The sequence below is a fragment of the Balaenoptera musculus genome, chromosome 5 (genome assembly GCF_009873245.2).
Source record: "Balaenoptera musculus isolate JJ_BM4_2016_0621 chromosome 5, mBalMus1.pri.v3, whole genome shotgun sequence".
Lineage (NCBI taxonomy): Eukaryota > Metazoa > Chordata > Mammalia > Artiodactyla > Balaenopteridae > Balaenoptera > Balaenoptera musculus.
The window spans coordinates 48,061,559-48,079,293 of record NC_045789.1 but is presented as its reverse complement, the minus strand read 5'-3'; the positions used below and the strand labels follow the sequence as shown (position 1 = coordinate 48,079,293).

Genomic DNA, 17,735 nt, shown 5'->3' with positions numbered 1-17,735 from the left:
GAGTGCATAATTATTAATTGGCAGAATCATGATTTCTCTCAAGTGGTGGGACTCCAGGGTTTTCCACTGTGCCTAGAAAAGGCAGCTGAACACACAGAGCAGGTGAAGATGCTGGAGTTAGTGCCAGTCGGAGCACCTTTATTACCATCCAGATATTTAACAGGTGCCCAAAGGTGAAGCTAATTTATTCCCAGAGAGTTTAAAGAGAAGACTCATCTTTAAATGACTACAAAAAGTATCCCACCATAACAGACACAGTTTAACTACTGCAATAATTTTGAGGGAAGAGAATGTTTTGCTGCTATTTCCTCTAGAAGCGATGCTCACTATTTAAATCAGGAACATTCAGAAGCAGCAAGAGAACTTAGCAAACCCCAAATACATCCTCACGCAATCCATATTTACGTGGGCAACTGCCTATCACGGCCAACTGGATGGCAATTTTACTGCTGAAGTTGAGTCCAGGCAAAAAAAATCAAGCAACGCAAGAGCTGAGAGGGACTCTGGAAACCAGCTGGTGACTAGCTAGATACCAGGGCGCAGCCCCCGATTTACGGAGGCGGTGAGACTCGCGGAGTTCCAAGACCTCCAGAAAAGCATTCCGTGCTAAAAGACCTTCCCACCATTAGAAATCACTCTATTCCTTTCGCCCCCTTTCCACTCCTTCTCTTGCTCTCTCTCCAGCTGCTTTCTTCCTTTTCTTCAACACATTTTTTGAAACGGTGGTGAACAAAATAAACACGAACACGCCTTCCCAACAGATTAAAACATAATTAAACCAAGAACCTGATCCTTCGCGCGTCCCCTGCCACGGTCCACGCCCCCGGGCGTTGGAGAAAGCTCTGGTGAGGCGAGGGTTGTGGAACGCAGGGACGCCACGGGGACGCGTGTTCCCCCCTAGCAGCAGCGGGGCGTCCCGAGCGAGTCTGGGCAGCGCACAGCTCCGCGGGTCTCCTAGCGACCCGAGAGGCGGGGGAAACACACCACCGGAAGCCGGGTGGGCAGCCGGGGAACCACGGCTGACCGCAAGCGGCTGTTCGCACCGGCGGCGCGGGCCGGCGTGTCGCTGGGCATGGACTGCAGGCCCTGGTAAGCGCGCGCACGCGCGAGGGCGCATCCTGCGGGTGGAGCGTGGGGGGAGTTTGCACGCCCTGCTTGCTGCGGCTGGGGGCGGGGGATGGCCGGGGGCCGAGGAGGACCCAACTCCCTTTCCTCCTCATGGTCCCCCGCAAAAATAGACCGTAACCAGCGCGCGACGTTCCTCAATGCCAAGGACACCTTTTTTTTTTTTTTTTTTGTTATCCTCACAGTCCCCCAGAGGATGTAGATGAATATACCCATTCCAGATGGGAAACTGATGGCCATAGAGTCCTCTGCGGAGACTGGTTTAGCCTGCGACCCGCCCTTCTCCGGGTTAGACAGCACCTGGCGCCTTGGCCACCCAGGTAGTAACTGTGGCCAAGCTGAGTCCGTGTTTGGAGAGTACCTCGGGTACTGGGGTGGTCTGCTGCCGTTTTGAATGTGTTGATCTCGGAGAGACAGCAGTCAGCTGTCCTGAAGAGAGGTCTTAGTTCCCTGCCCAGGAATTGAACCTGGGTAGCCTGGATGAAAACCAGGAATCCTAGCCACCAGGAGCTAGAGGCTAGAAGCAAAGTTCCCCTGGCTCTTACCCCCATTGAAAGCAAGAATGTTTCAAGGAGGCAAAAACTGTAAAAACAGGTACAGCGTTTATTATTAGAGACACAGCACAATGTATGGGAGAGCACACACTGAAACAGTTTATTTAAGTCAGGAGCTAGGCAGAAATACACACCCAGAGAGAAAGGGTATGGGCGTCCTCTCTTAATGAGGAGGAGGCAGTAAGTCAGAAACTAGGCGGAAATACACAACCGGAGAGGAGTGCTGGCCTCCTGAATGAGAAAAGCAGTGAAGAGGTGATTTAAATCCCTTCTATAGGACAGTCCTTCCAGGTCTTTGTTTACATCTGGTCAATTATCTTGCTTCTTTGTTCACACCTGACTGGTCCTAGGACGCTCCACAACATGCGTGTGCAACTTTTTGCTAAGATGGATCCCACTGCAGAGGCCTGTGGGTGCATGTCCACACTTACTATGGGGTGGCGCCCCCTCCCTTTTTGACCACCAAGGAGCCTTCCTGCGCATGTGCAGAAAGGGAAGTTTTCCTGACCTCAGGAGTGGTCATCTTATCTCTTTACTTCAGCAAAGCTCAGCTTCTGCCACTGGCTTTGTCCTTGGAGTGTCTGGGGGAGAACAAAGCTTCAGTTTTACTCCTCGTGACAGATACCAGCTGTCCAGCCCAGGGGCCCATCCGTCTCCTACCTCAGTGTCACTGCCGCAGGACAGGAAGCTGAGGCTTTCTGCCTTTGCTGATTCCTCGAGCTGCTTATGAGAATGGAATTCGGCTCTCTTGTAGGCAGCACAATGTGGTGGTTAAGATTACAAAGTCTAGAATCAGAAAGGCTGGAGTTGAAGGCCAGTTTTCCTCTTGTTTGACTGGTGACCTTAGGCAACTTAGTTGCTGTTTCTGGACTCAGTTTTCCTACCTGTAAAATGGGGACAATAAAAGGAATCAGCTTTATAGGATTGTTGTGAGGATTTACTGACATAGCACCTGTGAAGCAGTTACTGCCACATACATGCACTGTATACATGTTAGCAATTATGAACTCTTTGAGAATCTCTCCCCAACCCCATTTTCAAACTGTTTGCTTTGAAATAATTATAGACTCACAAGAAGTTGCAGATACAGTGCAGAGGCCCCATATACCCTTCCTCCAGATGCTTCCAGTAGTACCATCGTGCATAATGATAGTACATTACCAAAGCAGGAAATCAGCACTGGTGCAGTATATGAATTAGACGGTAGACTTTACTTGAATTTCACCAGTTTTCACTTGTACTTGTGTGTGTGTGTGTGTGTGTATGTGTGTGTGGTTCACTAAAATGTTGTCATATGTGTACATCAAGATACAAAACTGTTTCCTCACCTCAAGGGAACCACTTCATGCTATCCCTTTATTATCATTCATTTTCCCACCACAACCCTTGGCAACCACTAATTTGACCTCCATTTCTATAATTTTGTTCTTTTGAGGATGTTAGATAAATAGAATAATACCTTTATTAAAGGTATAAAACTTTTGAGATTGGCTCTTCTTCATTCAGCGAAAGCCCTTGAGATCCATCCAAGAGATTGTGTGCATCAACAGTTAGTTCATTTTTACTGCTGAGTTGTATTTCGTGGCATGGATGTACCATGGCTTATCCATTCATGTGCTGAAAGTCATTCAGGTCTTTTCTAGTTTTTAGCTATTACATATAAAGCTGCTATGAACATTTGCGTACAGGTTTTTGTGTGAACATAAGTTTTCATTTCTTTAGGATAAATGCCTGACACTCTTGCAATTCTTAAAAGTGGAAATAACCAAGTATCATATAGTGACTGTGAAAATAGTAAATGTTTAGAAAAAATGTTTTATTTTCTGGGTCAAGCAAAATTTTTCATGAACTTAACAGAATGCAGAGAGGTAAGCTTATCAGCTATGAGAGGTAAAGTGGGGTCATGGGAAGCCCTCCAGCCAGATTGGTTGCCTTATTCACCTCTTTGGAACTCAGTTTCCTCATTGAAAAGTGAGGAAGGTGGACTAGATTTCTTTCAAAGTTTCTGCCAGCTCTAACAATCTATGAGGTTTGAGCTAGCTGCCACACTTTCCCCAGTTTGAGTTGTATGACTGTCCTTAAGTAAAAATATTGGTTATCAGATTTGATTTTATGAAGTGCTTGGGTGTTTGAATTTGTTGTAAATGTGTGGAAAATACACTTTGGTAAAGATATTTAACACTGTGGAGGGTAACTTGCTAACAGGTCATACTGAGTGGGTCATCAAATCTCAAGATTAGATGGAATTTCGACATTCCCACCACTTAGCTATTTAAGAGTGACTTATTAATTGCAAAGGGCAACTTTTTGTAAACTCATGTTTTTATATCCTTTCATTTAGATCTTCACAGTAGAGATGGGTTAAGCCCTTACAACACACACATGCACGCACAGCAAGCAAGAAGTTTCTAGGACTCATAAGAAAAGAATAGAGATCAAGCTGGAATCTCTTAAAAATGTTTTGTGCCCATAAGGATGAGTTCAACAAGGAGTAGATTTGCTGTAACGAGTAATTATAGATGAGAAGGGCCTGAAGGTGGAAGAGGCTTCAAGGAAAGACACCAATAATATAGAAATATCTGACTAGGGCAGTGTGATGTATTAGGATAATGAGAGACCTGCCATTAAGCTGCTCAGGTTCCAAGTCCTGACTTTGGCAATGGCTGGATATATTAGATTATCCAGGTCCCATTTTCCTTCCTATTTGTCCATCTGTCTCTTCCATCTTAGCTTCATGCCCTGACTACTCAGTGCAAACAGGGGTCTGATGGGTAAAGAAACAGAATGAAGCAGTCTGCATATAAGGCAGTAGGGAGTGGTAGAGACTGTGAATAAGAGAGCATAGGACTTGTCTAAAGATGGCAGCCCTTATACCAATAATGGCTCCATGGATAGGTGGACCCAGTGTTCCCAGAGCTCCTGATTTTTGTTCCAGATTATTTGTGTGGACTTTTTTATATGTCAGAAGCTCTGGCATAGTGGTTAAACACCTTTCTCCAGAGGCACACTACCTGTATTAAAATTTAAGCTCTCCCCCTTATTAGCTGTGGGAACTTTGACAAGTGTTTGTTTTTCAACTTCTTTGTGCCTCAATTTCCTTATCTGTAAATGGGAATAATATTAGTACCTACTTCATAGGATTGTTATGAGATTAAAATAAGTTAATTCATGTAAAGCACTTAGAACAACACGTGTCATATAGAAAGTTCTCAATACATGTGAACTATTATGATTCTTATTAAAACACAAATGGGATCAAATGACAGGTTTGTGGGCCTGATACAGTCCATGAACAACCAGTTTGCAACCCTTGACCCCCTGAGTTTAGAGGAGAAATCGAGGTCCACAAAGGTTAAACGAAGGGCGAAGGTCATGCAGCTAGTTAGGGGCGAGTTGTCGCTGTGTCCAAGTTCTTCCCACTGCACTGTGTCCCTTTAAGGGATAAGAAAGAGTCCCAGGAGGGGTCACAACTTGTGAGCATTCTTCACAAAGAGACTGGATAGCTGGACGGTGGTGACAGCACCACCAAATGTAATAATGGATGACATTTGCATATAGTGACACGGATGGGCCTTCATGGTATCCTGCTTGGTAAGCAAGTGACAGAATAGTACCATTTATGTACATGAAGGATACCCAGGTCTCATGAGGATGTCTGCAAACAACGGGTACATTCCAAATCTGTTAGAGTGGTTTTGCATGTGCAGGGGAGGGCAATGATGGTGGGGTATGGGAATAACGTAGAATAAAGAAAACAGGAGCGGGGCCTTGCACAGACCAGCGTTAATGTGCCATGAACCAGGACTACGATTAACTCAGACTTCTCCACGTGACCCTCCCTTCCCCCACCTCTCCTCCTAAAACAGGTGGAGACCAACCTGCTCACAGCCTCCTTCTCCCACCCTTGTGGTCCTTGTGGTCCATAACACCGGCATGTTGTCTTGCAGGTCCAGAGAAGATCTGCCGTCCAAGTGCTTCGCAAAGCACAGGCGCAGGTCGCCATGTCCCACGTCACTGAACAGCCGGCAGTGGAGATTTGTGAGAACGCGACTGGATGACTTCCGGAAAGGCCGGCCGCCGCGCGGAGGTGGGATCACTCAGGGCCCCGAGGAGGGCTTTCTCCCCCAGATTTATCACAGAGCTCCCCGACCTGCCCCGAGGAGGAGACAGAAGAACATGCTGCCTCGGGAAGCAGCCCCGTGTTCCACGCTGTCGCCGGCCCGGCAGGCAGGGAACGACCTCCGGGCGGACGTGGAGGCCCAGCCGACCCCGCACCCCTCGGCTCTCTACGCGGACCTGGAGGAAGACATGCCTGCGGAGGTGACCACCTGGAGAATATCGCTCCTTAGAGGCCTGGGGAGTTCCCGCCAGGGGGTGAGGGTGATGAATGTCTCCCCAGGGGGAGCGTTCTCCTGGGGTTTGGAGCCGCCTTCTAAGAAACGCAAATGGCGGCAACGTACCCGCTGCTCCGTGCGCTTCCTACGAGGCCATGCGACTTATAAAGGCCCAGCAAACCAGAAGTGTTTGGCTTCTTTACCCCTGAAGCTCTACCAGTCTACTCTGCTTGTGACTTTTTAGGGGGAGAATATAGTGGAGGAATTGCTCAGTCCTGCTTCTGTCACGTTAGCCTGGTCTGGGGAGGTGTCCGTGAGAATTATTAACTGATGGCTAGAAAGGCACCTGAGCACCTGAAATGGCATGGGAAAATTCACCAGGTTGCCGAGACGAGGGCTGGGCAGCAGCTGCAATATGTCACCACTGTGCCAGGCGTCTTTTAACTTGCAGGTCTAATGTCCTTAGCATATGTCTCTTGTCCTTATAGCTCAAAATGGCTTCCACACCTCCAGGCATCGGGTCTGTCTCTCAGACAAGAAGGGGAAGGGGCAAAGTTTAAAAGTTGCATGCCAGCTGACTCTTTGAATCAGGCAAATAGTAGCTTTCCCAGTAAACATCTCATTCATCTGACCACTCTTAGCTGCTAGGGAGTCTAGAAAATTGAATTTCTTGGGTGGGTATTGCAGCACTGAACAAAATCCAGGACAGAATTCTATTAGATTTAAGGAAAGGGGGCAGGATGGATATTGGACAGGGAACTAACAGTGCCTGCTACCCACCCTACCCCCCTACCCCCCTACGCCCTGCAGTCTGTTCCCTATGTCAGCAAGCATGACAGTTGTTGAGAAGATGAACTCCTCTGCTCAAAGCTTCTCATTCGGAGTGAAGTCCTTGCCATGGTCTGGAAGGCCCTGCATGTTCTGTGCTCCATCCCATTCCTGCCCTGCTCCCTCTCCAACCTCACCGCCTACTCCTCTGCCCTCCTCACTCGGCTGCAGCCATTCTGGTCTCCTGGCTGCTCAGCAAATGTAAACAAGCATGTCCAATTTAGGTCTCTGTTCCTTTGTCTGGAGCACTTGCCCCTGGATGTCTGCCGGGCTCACTCCTTCACTTGCTTCAGCTCTTTCCTCAATTATCTCCTCACTGGAGAGGCCTACATAAAATAGCACTCCCCTCCCCCTCATCCTCTGTCCCTTACCATGATCTATTTCCATCCTAGCAGTTGTCAGCACTGGGCTCCTCACTGGAATAAAAGCTCTACAAGGGCAGGGCTTTTCAAGGGCAGGGATTTTATCTGTGTCTTTCACTGTGTACCACCAATACCTGGCATATGGTAGACACTCAATAAATATTTATGGATAATGAATGAATGAATGAGTAAGTGATTAGTGTCAGGGAAGTCTGTAGAAAGGACAACTGGAATTTCTAATCAATGATTTGCTCCCTGGGCTTTCCTTCACTGCCTCCTGCAGGCCATAGCTTCTGAGTCCATGACAAAGAGATTATTTGCACACATCCTTAGAGGGCACATGGGACTGTGGCTCTTATTCCCATGTCTGACCTCCTCAAACAGATGTGTTGGCTTCCTTCTGAAGCAGGATCTCTTCTTGTGGTGCTATGATGGCCACCAGCAGCTCTAGATGTAAATTTTACCCAGAAAAACAACACCTCTTTTTGCACGGTTCCAGCAAGATTCCATGACCAAATTTCCCTGGGTCTCACTTGGGTCTTGTACCCATTCCTAAGCCAGTCACTGTGGGCCTGATTAGCCTGGTCAGCCTGCAGAGTGAGGAGTGGTCAGGCCAATTCAGGTCACAAAGACTGAGAGTGGAGGGAGACATGATTCTCCAAAGAAAAGTCTAGATACTGTTACTCATAGGAGGAAGAATGGATAGTGGGCAGTCAAATAAACAGAAATCCTCTAGAGACACTTTTTTTCTGTGGGGCAGTGAGGTCCAGGTGGGCCCAGAGGCACTGTTCCGTCTAGAGGAGATGGAACTTCAGTAAAAAGGCCACATAGCTAATGTCTAGGTGATGGACGTTTACCTGCAGCACCCAGCGCTGTATTTGCACTGGAATTGATGAACAGAATTGACCAACTGGAAAGGAAAAGGAAATGGACGACTAGGTCTATTCTGTTTTAGAATCAAGGGGCACCCTTTTCAGCTCATCTTTCTTTCCTCCAAAGTTGTTTTCTGTTTGTAACTCTTATTAAAGGTGCTGGAAGTGCTGGATCCTGACAGGAAGCTGGAGGACACATGGGGTTATTGTCAGGGCATCCGGAAAAGAATGAAGGAACCCACAAAACTTTTAAAAAAACGTTCTACCCAAGTCTACCTGGGGCGGTAAGTATCGTTCTTAACCTCTCGCTCATTCCTGTCCCGTGATGAAACGTTCTAGTACAGATCTTCCTTGACTTACGGTGGGGTTATGTCTCCATAAGCCATGGTACATGGAAAATACCGTAAGTCAAAGATGCATTTAATACACTTAACCTACCAAACATCATAGCATAGCCTAGCCTACCTTATACGTGCTCAGAACACTTCCATTAGTCTACAGTTGGGCAAAATCATCTAACACAAAGCTTATTGTATAATAAAGTGTCGAATATCTCATGTCATTTATTGAATACAGCACTGAAGGTGAGAAACAGGATGGTTGTGTGGGTACAGGATGGTTGTAAGTGTATCGGCTGTTGGCCCTCGTGATCACGTGGCTGATGGGGAGCTGTGGTTCGCAGCCCAGCATCACGAGACAGTACCGTCACTGCATATCACCAGCCCAGGAAAAGATCCAAATTCAAAATTCAAAGTGCATTTTCTAGTGAATGAACATTGCTTGTTTTTACTCCATCATGAAGTAGAAAAATCGTAAGTCGAACCATCATAAGTCAGTGACTATCTGTAGTTACCTTCTCAAAGCTTCTCATCTTTAGAATATTTTAGGAATAATTAAGAATCTTTAGAATAATTAAGAGAAGCAAAAGTAACTAAGTTCCTGAGGAGGAGGGAAGGGAGCCTTGGGGGAGCCTTGGGTCCCACTCTGAATAGTGTTTACTTCATAAATGGATGTGAATTAGCCAGCTATGGAGCGAGTACGGGTGTATCTGCGTGACTCTAGGACAGCTGTTGGAGAAGAAGAAAACTGCAGAAAACCTGATTGACTTTGATTAGCCCACAGTGGCTTTCTGCATTATCTGTGGCAGAAGCCCTTTTATTCAACAGGACTGAGACCAGTAGTTGGTTGAATAACCAACCAAACAAACCAACCAACCAAGAAGCTAACATAGGGAAGTGTAGAAGGTGATACTTTAGTACTTGACACATTTTACTTTACCCTAAAACATAACTGTACATTCACTTGCTAGTCTTTTAATATCAAGCCTTTTTTGGAGTATGGGTCTGCTGCTTGGAGTTTCCCGGTCATCTCTTTTGCATAAACTACACCAGGAATGCCACCTTCATTGAACCTTTCCAAAGCACTAAGCTTAATTTTCAAAGAAACTGCTCTCTTTCATATCATACTTTTGTTTTCCCCATTCACATATTATTTAATTTAAAATGTAAATGCCATGATAAGTATACTTGACACAAACAGATTTGGGATATGCACTTGACTGTTGAAATTAATGAGATCACTGGCAGACACTGAAGCGTATGGGTGAACTAGAGGGCAGCCCAGCCACAGAACCCAGGCCACTTACATAGGACCCAGGACCACGCCCAGGGTGTTTGGAAGGGGCCACGGAGAGCTTTGCTAGTCTCACGAGTTAGCTACATGGAAGTGGAGTGAGAGAGAATCCACTGATTAATTATACATGTTGGTTAGGGTGGGACACGAGGTGACAGGAGCCCCACTGTCCTGGCCCCTTAGTGTACCCCTGGTCAGTTTGGGGAGAGCAACTGGGCAAACTCCTCTCAGCTGTTCCCTTCTACTGGAAAGCAAGATGGCCCATGGAAGCACGAGTTCTCCTCTCTTCCTTCCCTCTTGAGAGGAGCCCCACCCTGGTCCATGCCGCTGCTGCCCGGATAGGACAGTCTGCCCATTTCTGGATTTCAGTTAGCAAGTCCTCTTGGACCTGAACCCAAGTGCTCCAACATGGCTGCTGCCAGTGATAAAGGGGACATTTTGGCTTTTGTCTTTGCTCTTTGTATTATTTTTCAGTGCTTAGAATGTGGGTGGGGGAGAGGGAGGAGTGTTGTAAGTAGGGGGTCCCCTTGGAGACTCCAACAGTGTGGGTCAGTGTGGCCCTGTGAGCATCTTTGAATTCTTGACCCTCAGGGACCACTAGCTCATTCTATTTATGCAAAAAGATCAACAGTACTTATCAAGCACCTACTATGGGTCATGGTCAGTGCTAGGTTCTGAGGACGCAGTGGTAAACAAGTTAGGACCCCATCCTCGTGGTGACTGCAGACTGGTGTGGAAGAAAGCATTAAATATCAAGGGCATCGAGTCTTTGTTCACAAAGCCATATGTTTATGAAATATTGCTTTTCTTTTATTTCTATTTATATCTGACACCCAGCCCTCATCCCACTGAATAGCAAACATTCAGTCATGGTCATTTTTTGTAGTATAAGAAAGTGGGATAGGCCTCTAGCAATTGCAGAGGCAATTAGATTGATATTTCATTTCCTTCTGGTTTTGGGGACTCTTTCTTTTCTCAACCCTTGCTGTTTCTGTCACGCTCTGTGCATCCACCCCACTCTCCCCATCCCATCTCAACACCTACATAATTGTTTCAGTGAGCTTGGGTTTCTACACAACATAAGATCTGTCTTTCACTTAGGCAGTTTTCTTGGTCAACCCTGCAAAAACCTCCAGGGCAAGAAATTTCAAGCTAATGGGTTATCTGCTTAAGAGGGGAGAAGGTAAAGTATAGAGGAAATGAGCAAAATTAATGTGTTAATAAATTGTCATATCACAAAATGAATGTATAATTATATAATGGCGAGGGTTTTTTTTGTCAGTGTATTCTCAGTTTCCTACGGCTGCTACACAAAGTAACACAAACTTGGTGGCTTAAAACAATAGAAATTTATTATCTTGCAGTTCTGAAGGCCTGAAGTCAGAAATCAGTATTACTGTGCTGAAATCAAAGTGTCTGCAGGTACATGTTCTTCCAGAGGCTCTAGGGAATAATCTGTTCCTTGCCTCTTTCAGCTTCTATAGGCTGCCAGCTTTCCTTGGCTTGTGGCCATATCACTCCACTCCTCAAAGGGCAGCATCTTCAAATCTCTCCCTGCCCTGTCTTCACATCACCTTCTCCTCTGTGTGTGTCAAATCTTCCTCTGCCTCTCTCCTATAAGGCACTGTGATGGCGTTTAGGGCCCACCTAGATAATCGGGGATAATCTCCCCATCGCAAACTCCTTATTTTAATCATATCTGTAAAGACTCTTTTCCACATAAGTGACCTTCAGAGGTTGCAAAGATTAGCACCTGATCTCTTTGGGAGCCATTAGCAGCCTCCCACATGAGGTAATAGCTCCCATCTTTAAAACAACTTTCTTTAACTATATAGTCTCTTCTTTCCTTTAGAGCAGAACTCCTTGAAAGAGGTGTCCATACTCACTTCCTCTTTCATTCTTTCTTGAACGCACAGCAATCAGAACTCCACTGGATCTCCCTTGGGTCAAGGTCACCATTGGCCTCTATGTTACCTAATCAGTTCTCAGTAATCACCACTTGATGTAACAGTAGCAGCTGACACAATTGATATCATCTTTCTTGAAACACTTTTTCATTTTGTCTCTGGTACATCCTCTTTCTTGGTTCTCCTCCTGCGTCATGGCCCTCTCCCCAGTCTTCTTTTGCTGGTCCTTCCTCACCTTCTTTTTAACCTCGAAGTGCGTCAGTCTCTGACGTCTTCTTTTCTGCATGTTTACGCAATCTAAGTCACCTCATTCAGTCCGTCTATGTATGGATGTTTAACATTTGCCTTTGAGTGTATAATTGGCATCTCAGACTCGACAAGTCCTAACTGAACTCTTGATTTCTTCCCCAAACCTACACCCGCTTCTGTCTTCTCCAGATCAGTAAATAGTAACGCCATTCTTCCAGTGGCTTTTGAAACAGTGGTTGCAATCTGCCGAAAAATCCTAACGCCTTTACCTTTGAAATATACCTAGAATCTCACCTGTTCTACCACTGTCAGTCTATTCCAAGATACCATCATCTCTTGCCTGGATTATTGGAATAGTTTACTAACTGGTCTCATGGCTTCCACCCAGCCCCCACCCTCTGCCCCAGTCTATTTGTTGCACAATAGCTTAAGTGATTCTGTAAAAAACTTGTCATACAGTATCAGTCCTGTGCTCAAAATTCTCCAGTTGCTTACTTATTCAGAGTAAACTCCATAGTCCTTACAGCTGCCTCTCAAGTTCCTTATGATCAGGTTCCCATTATCTCTTCAGGCCTCATCCTCTACTATTATATCCTTTAAGTACTCCTCTCCAGTCGCAGTGACCTCTTTGTGTGCCTCATACATGCTTAGCACCAACCTCAGGGCCTTTGCACATGCTTTTCTTTCCTGCCTGGTGTCTGCATTGTTTGATATCTACATGGTTTAATCCCTTTCTTCTTTTGGGTCTCTGCTCAAAGATCACTTTGAGAGAACTTTTCTGTATAAATAAGAGCCCCCTGTCATCACTCTCCAACCCTCCTGCCCTGTTTTATTTTTCTTTATACCACTTATAATCACCTGGTACATATTTGTTTAGCTCTTTCCTATCTGTCTCTCCCTACTCAATTGTAAGCTCTGTGAGGACAGGGTCTTAACTTTATTTACAGCTGAATCCAAATGCCTAGAATGGTGCCTGGCACATAGTTGGTGCCTAATAAATACTTGTTGAATGGATGGATGCATGAATTAATATATAGGTGCTATGAATAAAAGGTACAGGGTGCTATGAATAAAATGTGGGTTCTGGGGACAGACTGTGTGAATACCTCCCTGAGGAAGTGGCATGTATGTTGAGACATAATGGGGATGAGGGAATGGAGTTTGCATTGCAGTCAGTTAGAATAACATGTACAAAGGCCCTGTGGCTGGATGGGAGCATGATAAATTCATGGGACTGAGAGGGGACCACTATGGTTGGAGCTCAGAGAGTGAGGGAGGGTGTAGTTACAGAAGAATCTGGAGAGATAGGCAAGGAACAGGCCATGAAGAGCCCTGAAAACTGAGTTTAGACTTAGATCTTTACTGGAGGAGTAACAAGAAGCTATTGAACTCAAAAAATCTTGTACCTGAATGTCCATAGCACCATTATTCATTATAGCCAAAGAGTGGCAACAACTCAAATATCCATCAACCGACTGATGATGGATAAACAAAATGCAGTCTCTCCATACAATGGAATATTATTCAGCCATAAAAAGGAAGAAACTACTGATACATGCTGCAGCATGTATGAAACTTGAAAACATTATGCTAAGTGAAAGAAGTCAGACATAAAAGATCATATATTATATGGTTCCATTCAGATAAAATGCCCAGAATTGGCAAATCCACAGAGACACAAAGTAGATTAGTGGTTTTTAAGAGCAGAGAGAATGGTGGGGGTGCGGAGATGAACAGTGACTGTTAATGGTTATGGGGCCTCTTTTTTTGGGGTGATGAAGATGTTCCAGAATTAGTGGTGATGGTTGCACAACTTTGTAAATATATGAAAGCAACTGAATTGTATACTTTGAAATGGTAAATATTAGGGTGTGTGAGTTATATCTCAGTATTTAAAAAGAAGCTATTGAAGAGGCTTAATCCAGGATGAAGGGTAGCTGCATTTGATAAGACAAGATTTACATTTTGGGAATGGATTAGGGATTAGCAGTTAGGGCCTTAAGAGAAAATGCAGAGACCCCAGCAAGGAGCCTTTTGCAACAGTCCAGAGAAGGAGACAGAGTTAAAATCTACCAGATTTACTAATAGGCTGGATTTTAGGGCTGAGGGAGAGAGAAGGCAAGGATATCTCCTACTTGTCAAGATAGTCTTGACAGATTCCAAGCACTGTAATTTGGGTTTTTACCTGAAATAGTTCTTAAAAAATGGTACTCAGAATTTTAAAAAAATTAACTTACAGTGATAAAATTCTATATCAGCTTTAATTGTTCTAAATAAATATGATATACTTGTCTTTATGATATTGATAATGAGAATATGATCTTTGAAAAATATTAACATATAATTTGTACGAGCTTGCAAGAGCCTGTTAAACATACCTGCATTATGAGCTCCTCCCCAAGATACTATTTGAAATCCACCTGGATTCATGGCGCTTTATATTGTGATTCTTTGATGATCTCATTAACTTTAGTCCCAAGAAGACTGCTGTGTCACATCCAGGCCAATGGCTTTATGAAGAAAAGAAGCCAAGTGAAACAGATCTGCTCTGCAATGATGGTCCACTTCTTCACGAAAACGTACGCAAAGGAGTTAGCGACTTCTGCAGCTGGGCTACTAAGTTTGTAAGTTACTGGTAATACTTACAAGTCGAGCTCAGAGTTGCTTTTGTTAAAAAACAGTGTTTGGATATAATCTAAGTCAAATAGGCAAAGTCGTAAAGGAATGTTTTGACTCTCCCACTGTTTAAAATAGAATGTTTTTTGTAGGTGAAATTTCTGGAAAGTTTGCAAGCTTACAGCCAATGTTTGAATGTTTATTGTTTATATGTACATTGCTGTTGTTTCATATATATATTTTTTAATTTTTTAATTTTTTTATTATTATTTTTTTAATTAGCTTTTTATTTTGGAATTGTTTTAGATTTACAGAAAAGTTTCAAAAACAGTAAGAAGTGTCCCAATAGCTCATACTCAGTTCCTCCTATTAATAACATCTCTCATGTTAATAATTAGTTTGGTACACTTTAAAAAATTAATGTGCCATTATCAATACATTTTTTAAAATTTTATTTATTTTTTTATACAGTAAGTTCTTATTAGTCATCCATTTTATACACATCAGTGTACACATGTCAATCCCAATCGCCCAATTCATCACACCACCACCCCCACCCCCCTGCCACTTTCCCCGCTTGGTGTCCATACGTTTGTTCTCTACATCTGTGTCTAAATTTCTGCCCTGCAAACCAGTTCATCTGTACCATTTTTCTAGGTTCCACATATATGCGTTAATATATGATATTTGTTTTTCTGACTTACTTCACTCTGTATGACAGTCTCTAGATCCATCCATGTCTCTACAAATGACCCAATTTCGTTCCTTTTTATGGCTGAGTAATATTCCATTGTATATATGTACCACATCTTCTTTATCCATTCGTCTGTTGATGGGCATTTAGGTGGCTTCCATGACCTGGCTATTGTAAATAGTGCTGCAATGAACATTCGGGTGCATGTGCCTTTTTGAATTACGGTTTTCTCTGGGTATATGCCCAGTAGTGGGATTGCTGGGTCATATGGTAATTCTATTTTTAGTTTTTTAAGGAACCTCCATATTGTTCTCCATAGTGGCTGTATCAATTTACATTCCCACCAACAGTGCAAGAGGGTTCCCTTTTCTCCACACCCTCTCCAGCATTTGTTGTTTGTAGATTTTCTTATGATGCCCATTCTAACTGGTGTGAGGTGATACCTAATTGTAGTTTTGATTTGCATTTCTATAATAATTAGCGATGTTGAGCAGCTTTTCATGTGCTTCTTAGCCATCTCTATGTCTTCTTTGGAGAAATGTCTACTTAGGTCTTCTGCCCATTTTTGGATTGGGTTGTTTGTTTTTTTAATATTGAGCTTCATGAGCTGTTTATATATTTTGGAGATTAATCCTTTGTCCGTTGATTCGTTTGCAAATATTTTCCCCCATTTTGAGGGTTGTCTTTTCGTCTTGTTTATGGTTTCCTTTGCTGTGCAAAAACTTTTAAGTTTCATTAGGTCCCATTTGTTTATTTTTGTTTTTATCTCCATTACTCTAGGAGGTGGATCAAAAAAGATCTTGCTGTGATTTATGTCAAAGAGTGTTCTTCCTATGTTTTCCTCTAAGAGTTTGATAGTGTCCGGTCTTACATTTAGGTCTCTAATCCATTTTGAGTTTATTTTTGTGTATGGTGTTAGGGAGTGTTCTAATTTCATTCTTTTACATGTAGCTGTCCAGTTTTCCCAGCACCACTTACTGAAGAGACTGTCTTTTCTCCATTGTATATCCTTGCCTCCTTTGTCATAGATTAGTTGACCATAGGTGCATGGGTTTATCTCTGGGCTTTCTATCTTGTTCCATTGATCTGTGTTTCTGTTTTTGTGCCAGTACCATATTGTCTTGATTACTGTAGCTTTGTAGTATAGTCTGAAGTCAGGGAGTCTGATTCCTCCAGCTCCGTATTTTTCCCTCGAGACTGCTTTGGCTATTCGGGGTCTTTTGTGTCTCCATACAAATTTTAAGATTTTTTGTACTAGTTCCATAAAAAATGCCATTGGTAATTTGATAGGGATTGCATTGAATCTGTAGATTGCTTTGGGTAGTACAGTCATTTTCACAATATTGATTCTTCCAATCCAAGAACATGGTGTATCTCTCCATCTGTTGGTATCATCTTTAATTTCTTTCATCAGTGTCTTATAGTTTTCTGCATACAGGTCTTTTGTCTCCCTAGGTAGGTTTATTCCTAGGTATTTTATTCTTTTTGTGGCAATGGTAAATGGGAGAGTTTCCTTAATTTCTCTTTCAGATTTTTCATCATTATTGTATAGGAATGCAAGAGATTTCTGTGCATTAATTTTGTATCCTGCAACTTTACCAAATTCATTGATTAGCTCTAGTAGTTTTCTGGTGGCATCTTTAGGATTCTCTATGTATAGTATCATGTCATCTGCAAACATCTCTTCTTTTCCAATTTGTATTCCTTTTATTTCTTTTTCTTCTCTGATTGCTGTGGCTAGGACTTCCAAAACTATGTTGAATAATAGTGGTGAGAGTGGACATCCTTGTCTTGTTCCTGATCTTAGAGGAAATGCTTTCAGTTTCTCACCATTGATAATGATGTTTGCTGTGGGTTTGTCATATATGGCCTTTATTATGTTGAGGTAATACCTCAACATAATTGAGGTAATACCTCTGCCCACTTTCTGGAGAGTTTTTATCATAAATGGGTGTTGAATTTTGTCAAAAGCTTTTTCTGCATCTATTGAGATGATCATATGGTTTTTATTCTTCAGTTTGATAATATGGTGTATCACATTGATTGATTTGCGCATATTGAAGAATCCTTGCATCCTTGGGGTAAATCCCGCTTGATCATGGTGTATGATCCTTTTAATGTGTTGTTGGATTCTGTTTGCTAGTATTTTGTTGAGGATTTTTGCATCTATATTCATGAGTGATATTGGTCTATAATTTTCTTTTTTTGTAGTATCTTTGTCTGGTTTTGGTATTAGGGAGATGGTGGCCTCATAGAATGAGTTTGGGAGGGTTCCTTCCTCTGCAATTTTTTGGAAGAGTTTGAGAAGGATGGGTTTTAGCTCTTCTCTAAATTTTTGATAGAATTCACCTGTGAAGCCATCTGGTCCTGGACTTTTGTTTGTTGGAAGATTTTTAATCACAGTTTCAGTTTCATTCATTGTGATTGGTCTGTTCATATTTCTGTTTCTTCCTGGTTCAGTCTTGGAAGGTTATACCTTTCTAAGAATTTGTCCATTTCTTCCAGGTTGTCCATTTTATTGGCATAGAGTTGCTTGTAGTAGTCTCTTAGGATGCTTTGTAT

General features: G+C 43.3%; 1 protein-coding gene across 1 annotated transcript in view; it reads left to right on the top strand.

The window, feature by feature from the left end:
- The first annotated feature begins 787 nt into the window (after positions 1 to 787).
- Positions 788 to 17,735, top strand: part of FAM47E (family with sequence similarity 47 member E) — a 29,317-nt gene continuing 12,369 nt past the window's right edge. Inside the window, exons 1-4 of the mRNA XM_036852609.1 lie at positions 788 to 1,089; positions 5,627 to 5,999; positions 8,232 to 8,359; positions 14,337 to 14,487. Of these exons, the coding sequence (XP_036708504.1) occupies positions 1,073 to 1,089; positions 5,627 to 5,999; positions 8,232 to 8,359; positions 14,337 to 14,487 (669 nt within the window). The 5' untranslated portion in view covers positions 788 to 1,072. The remainder of the gene's footprint in view (positions 1,090 to 5,626; positions 6,000 to 8,231; positions 8,360 to 14,336; positions 14,488 to 17,735) is intronic.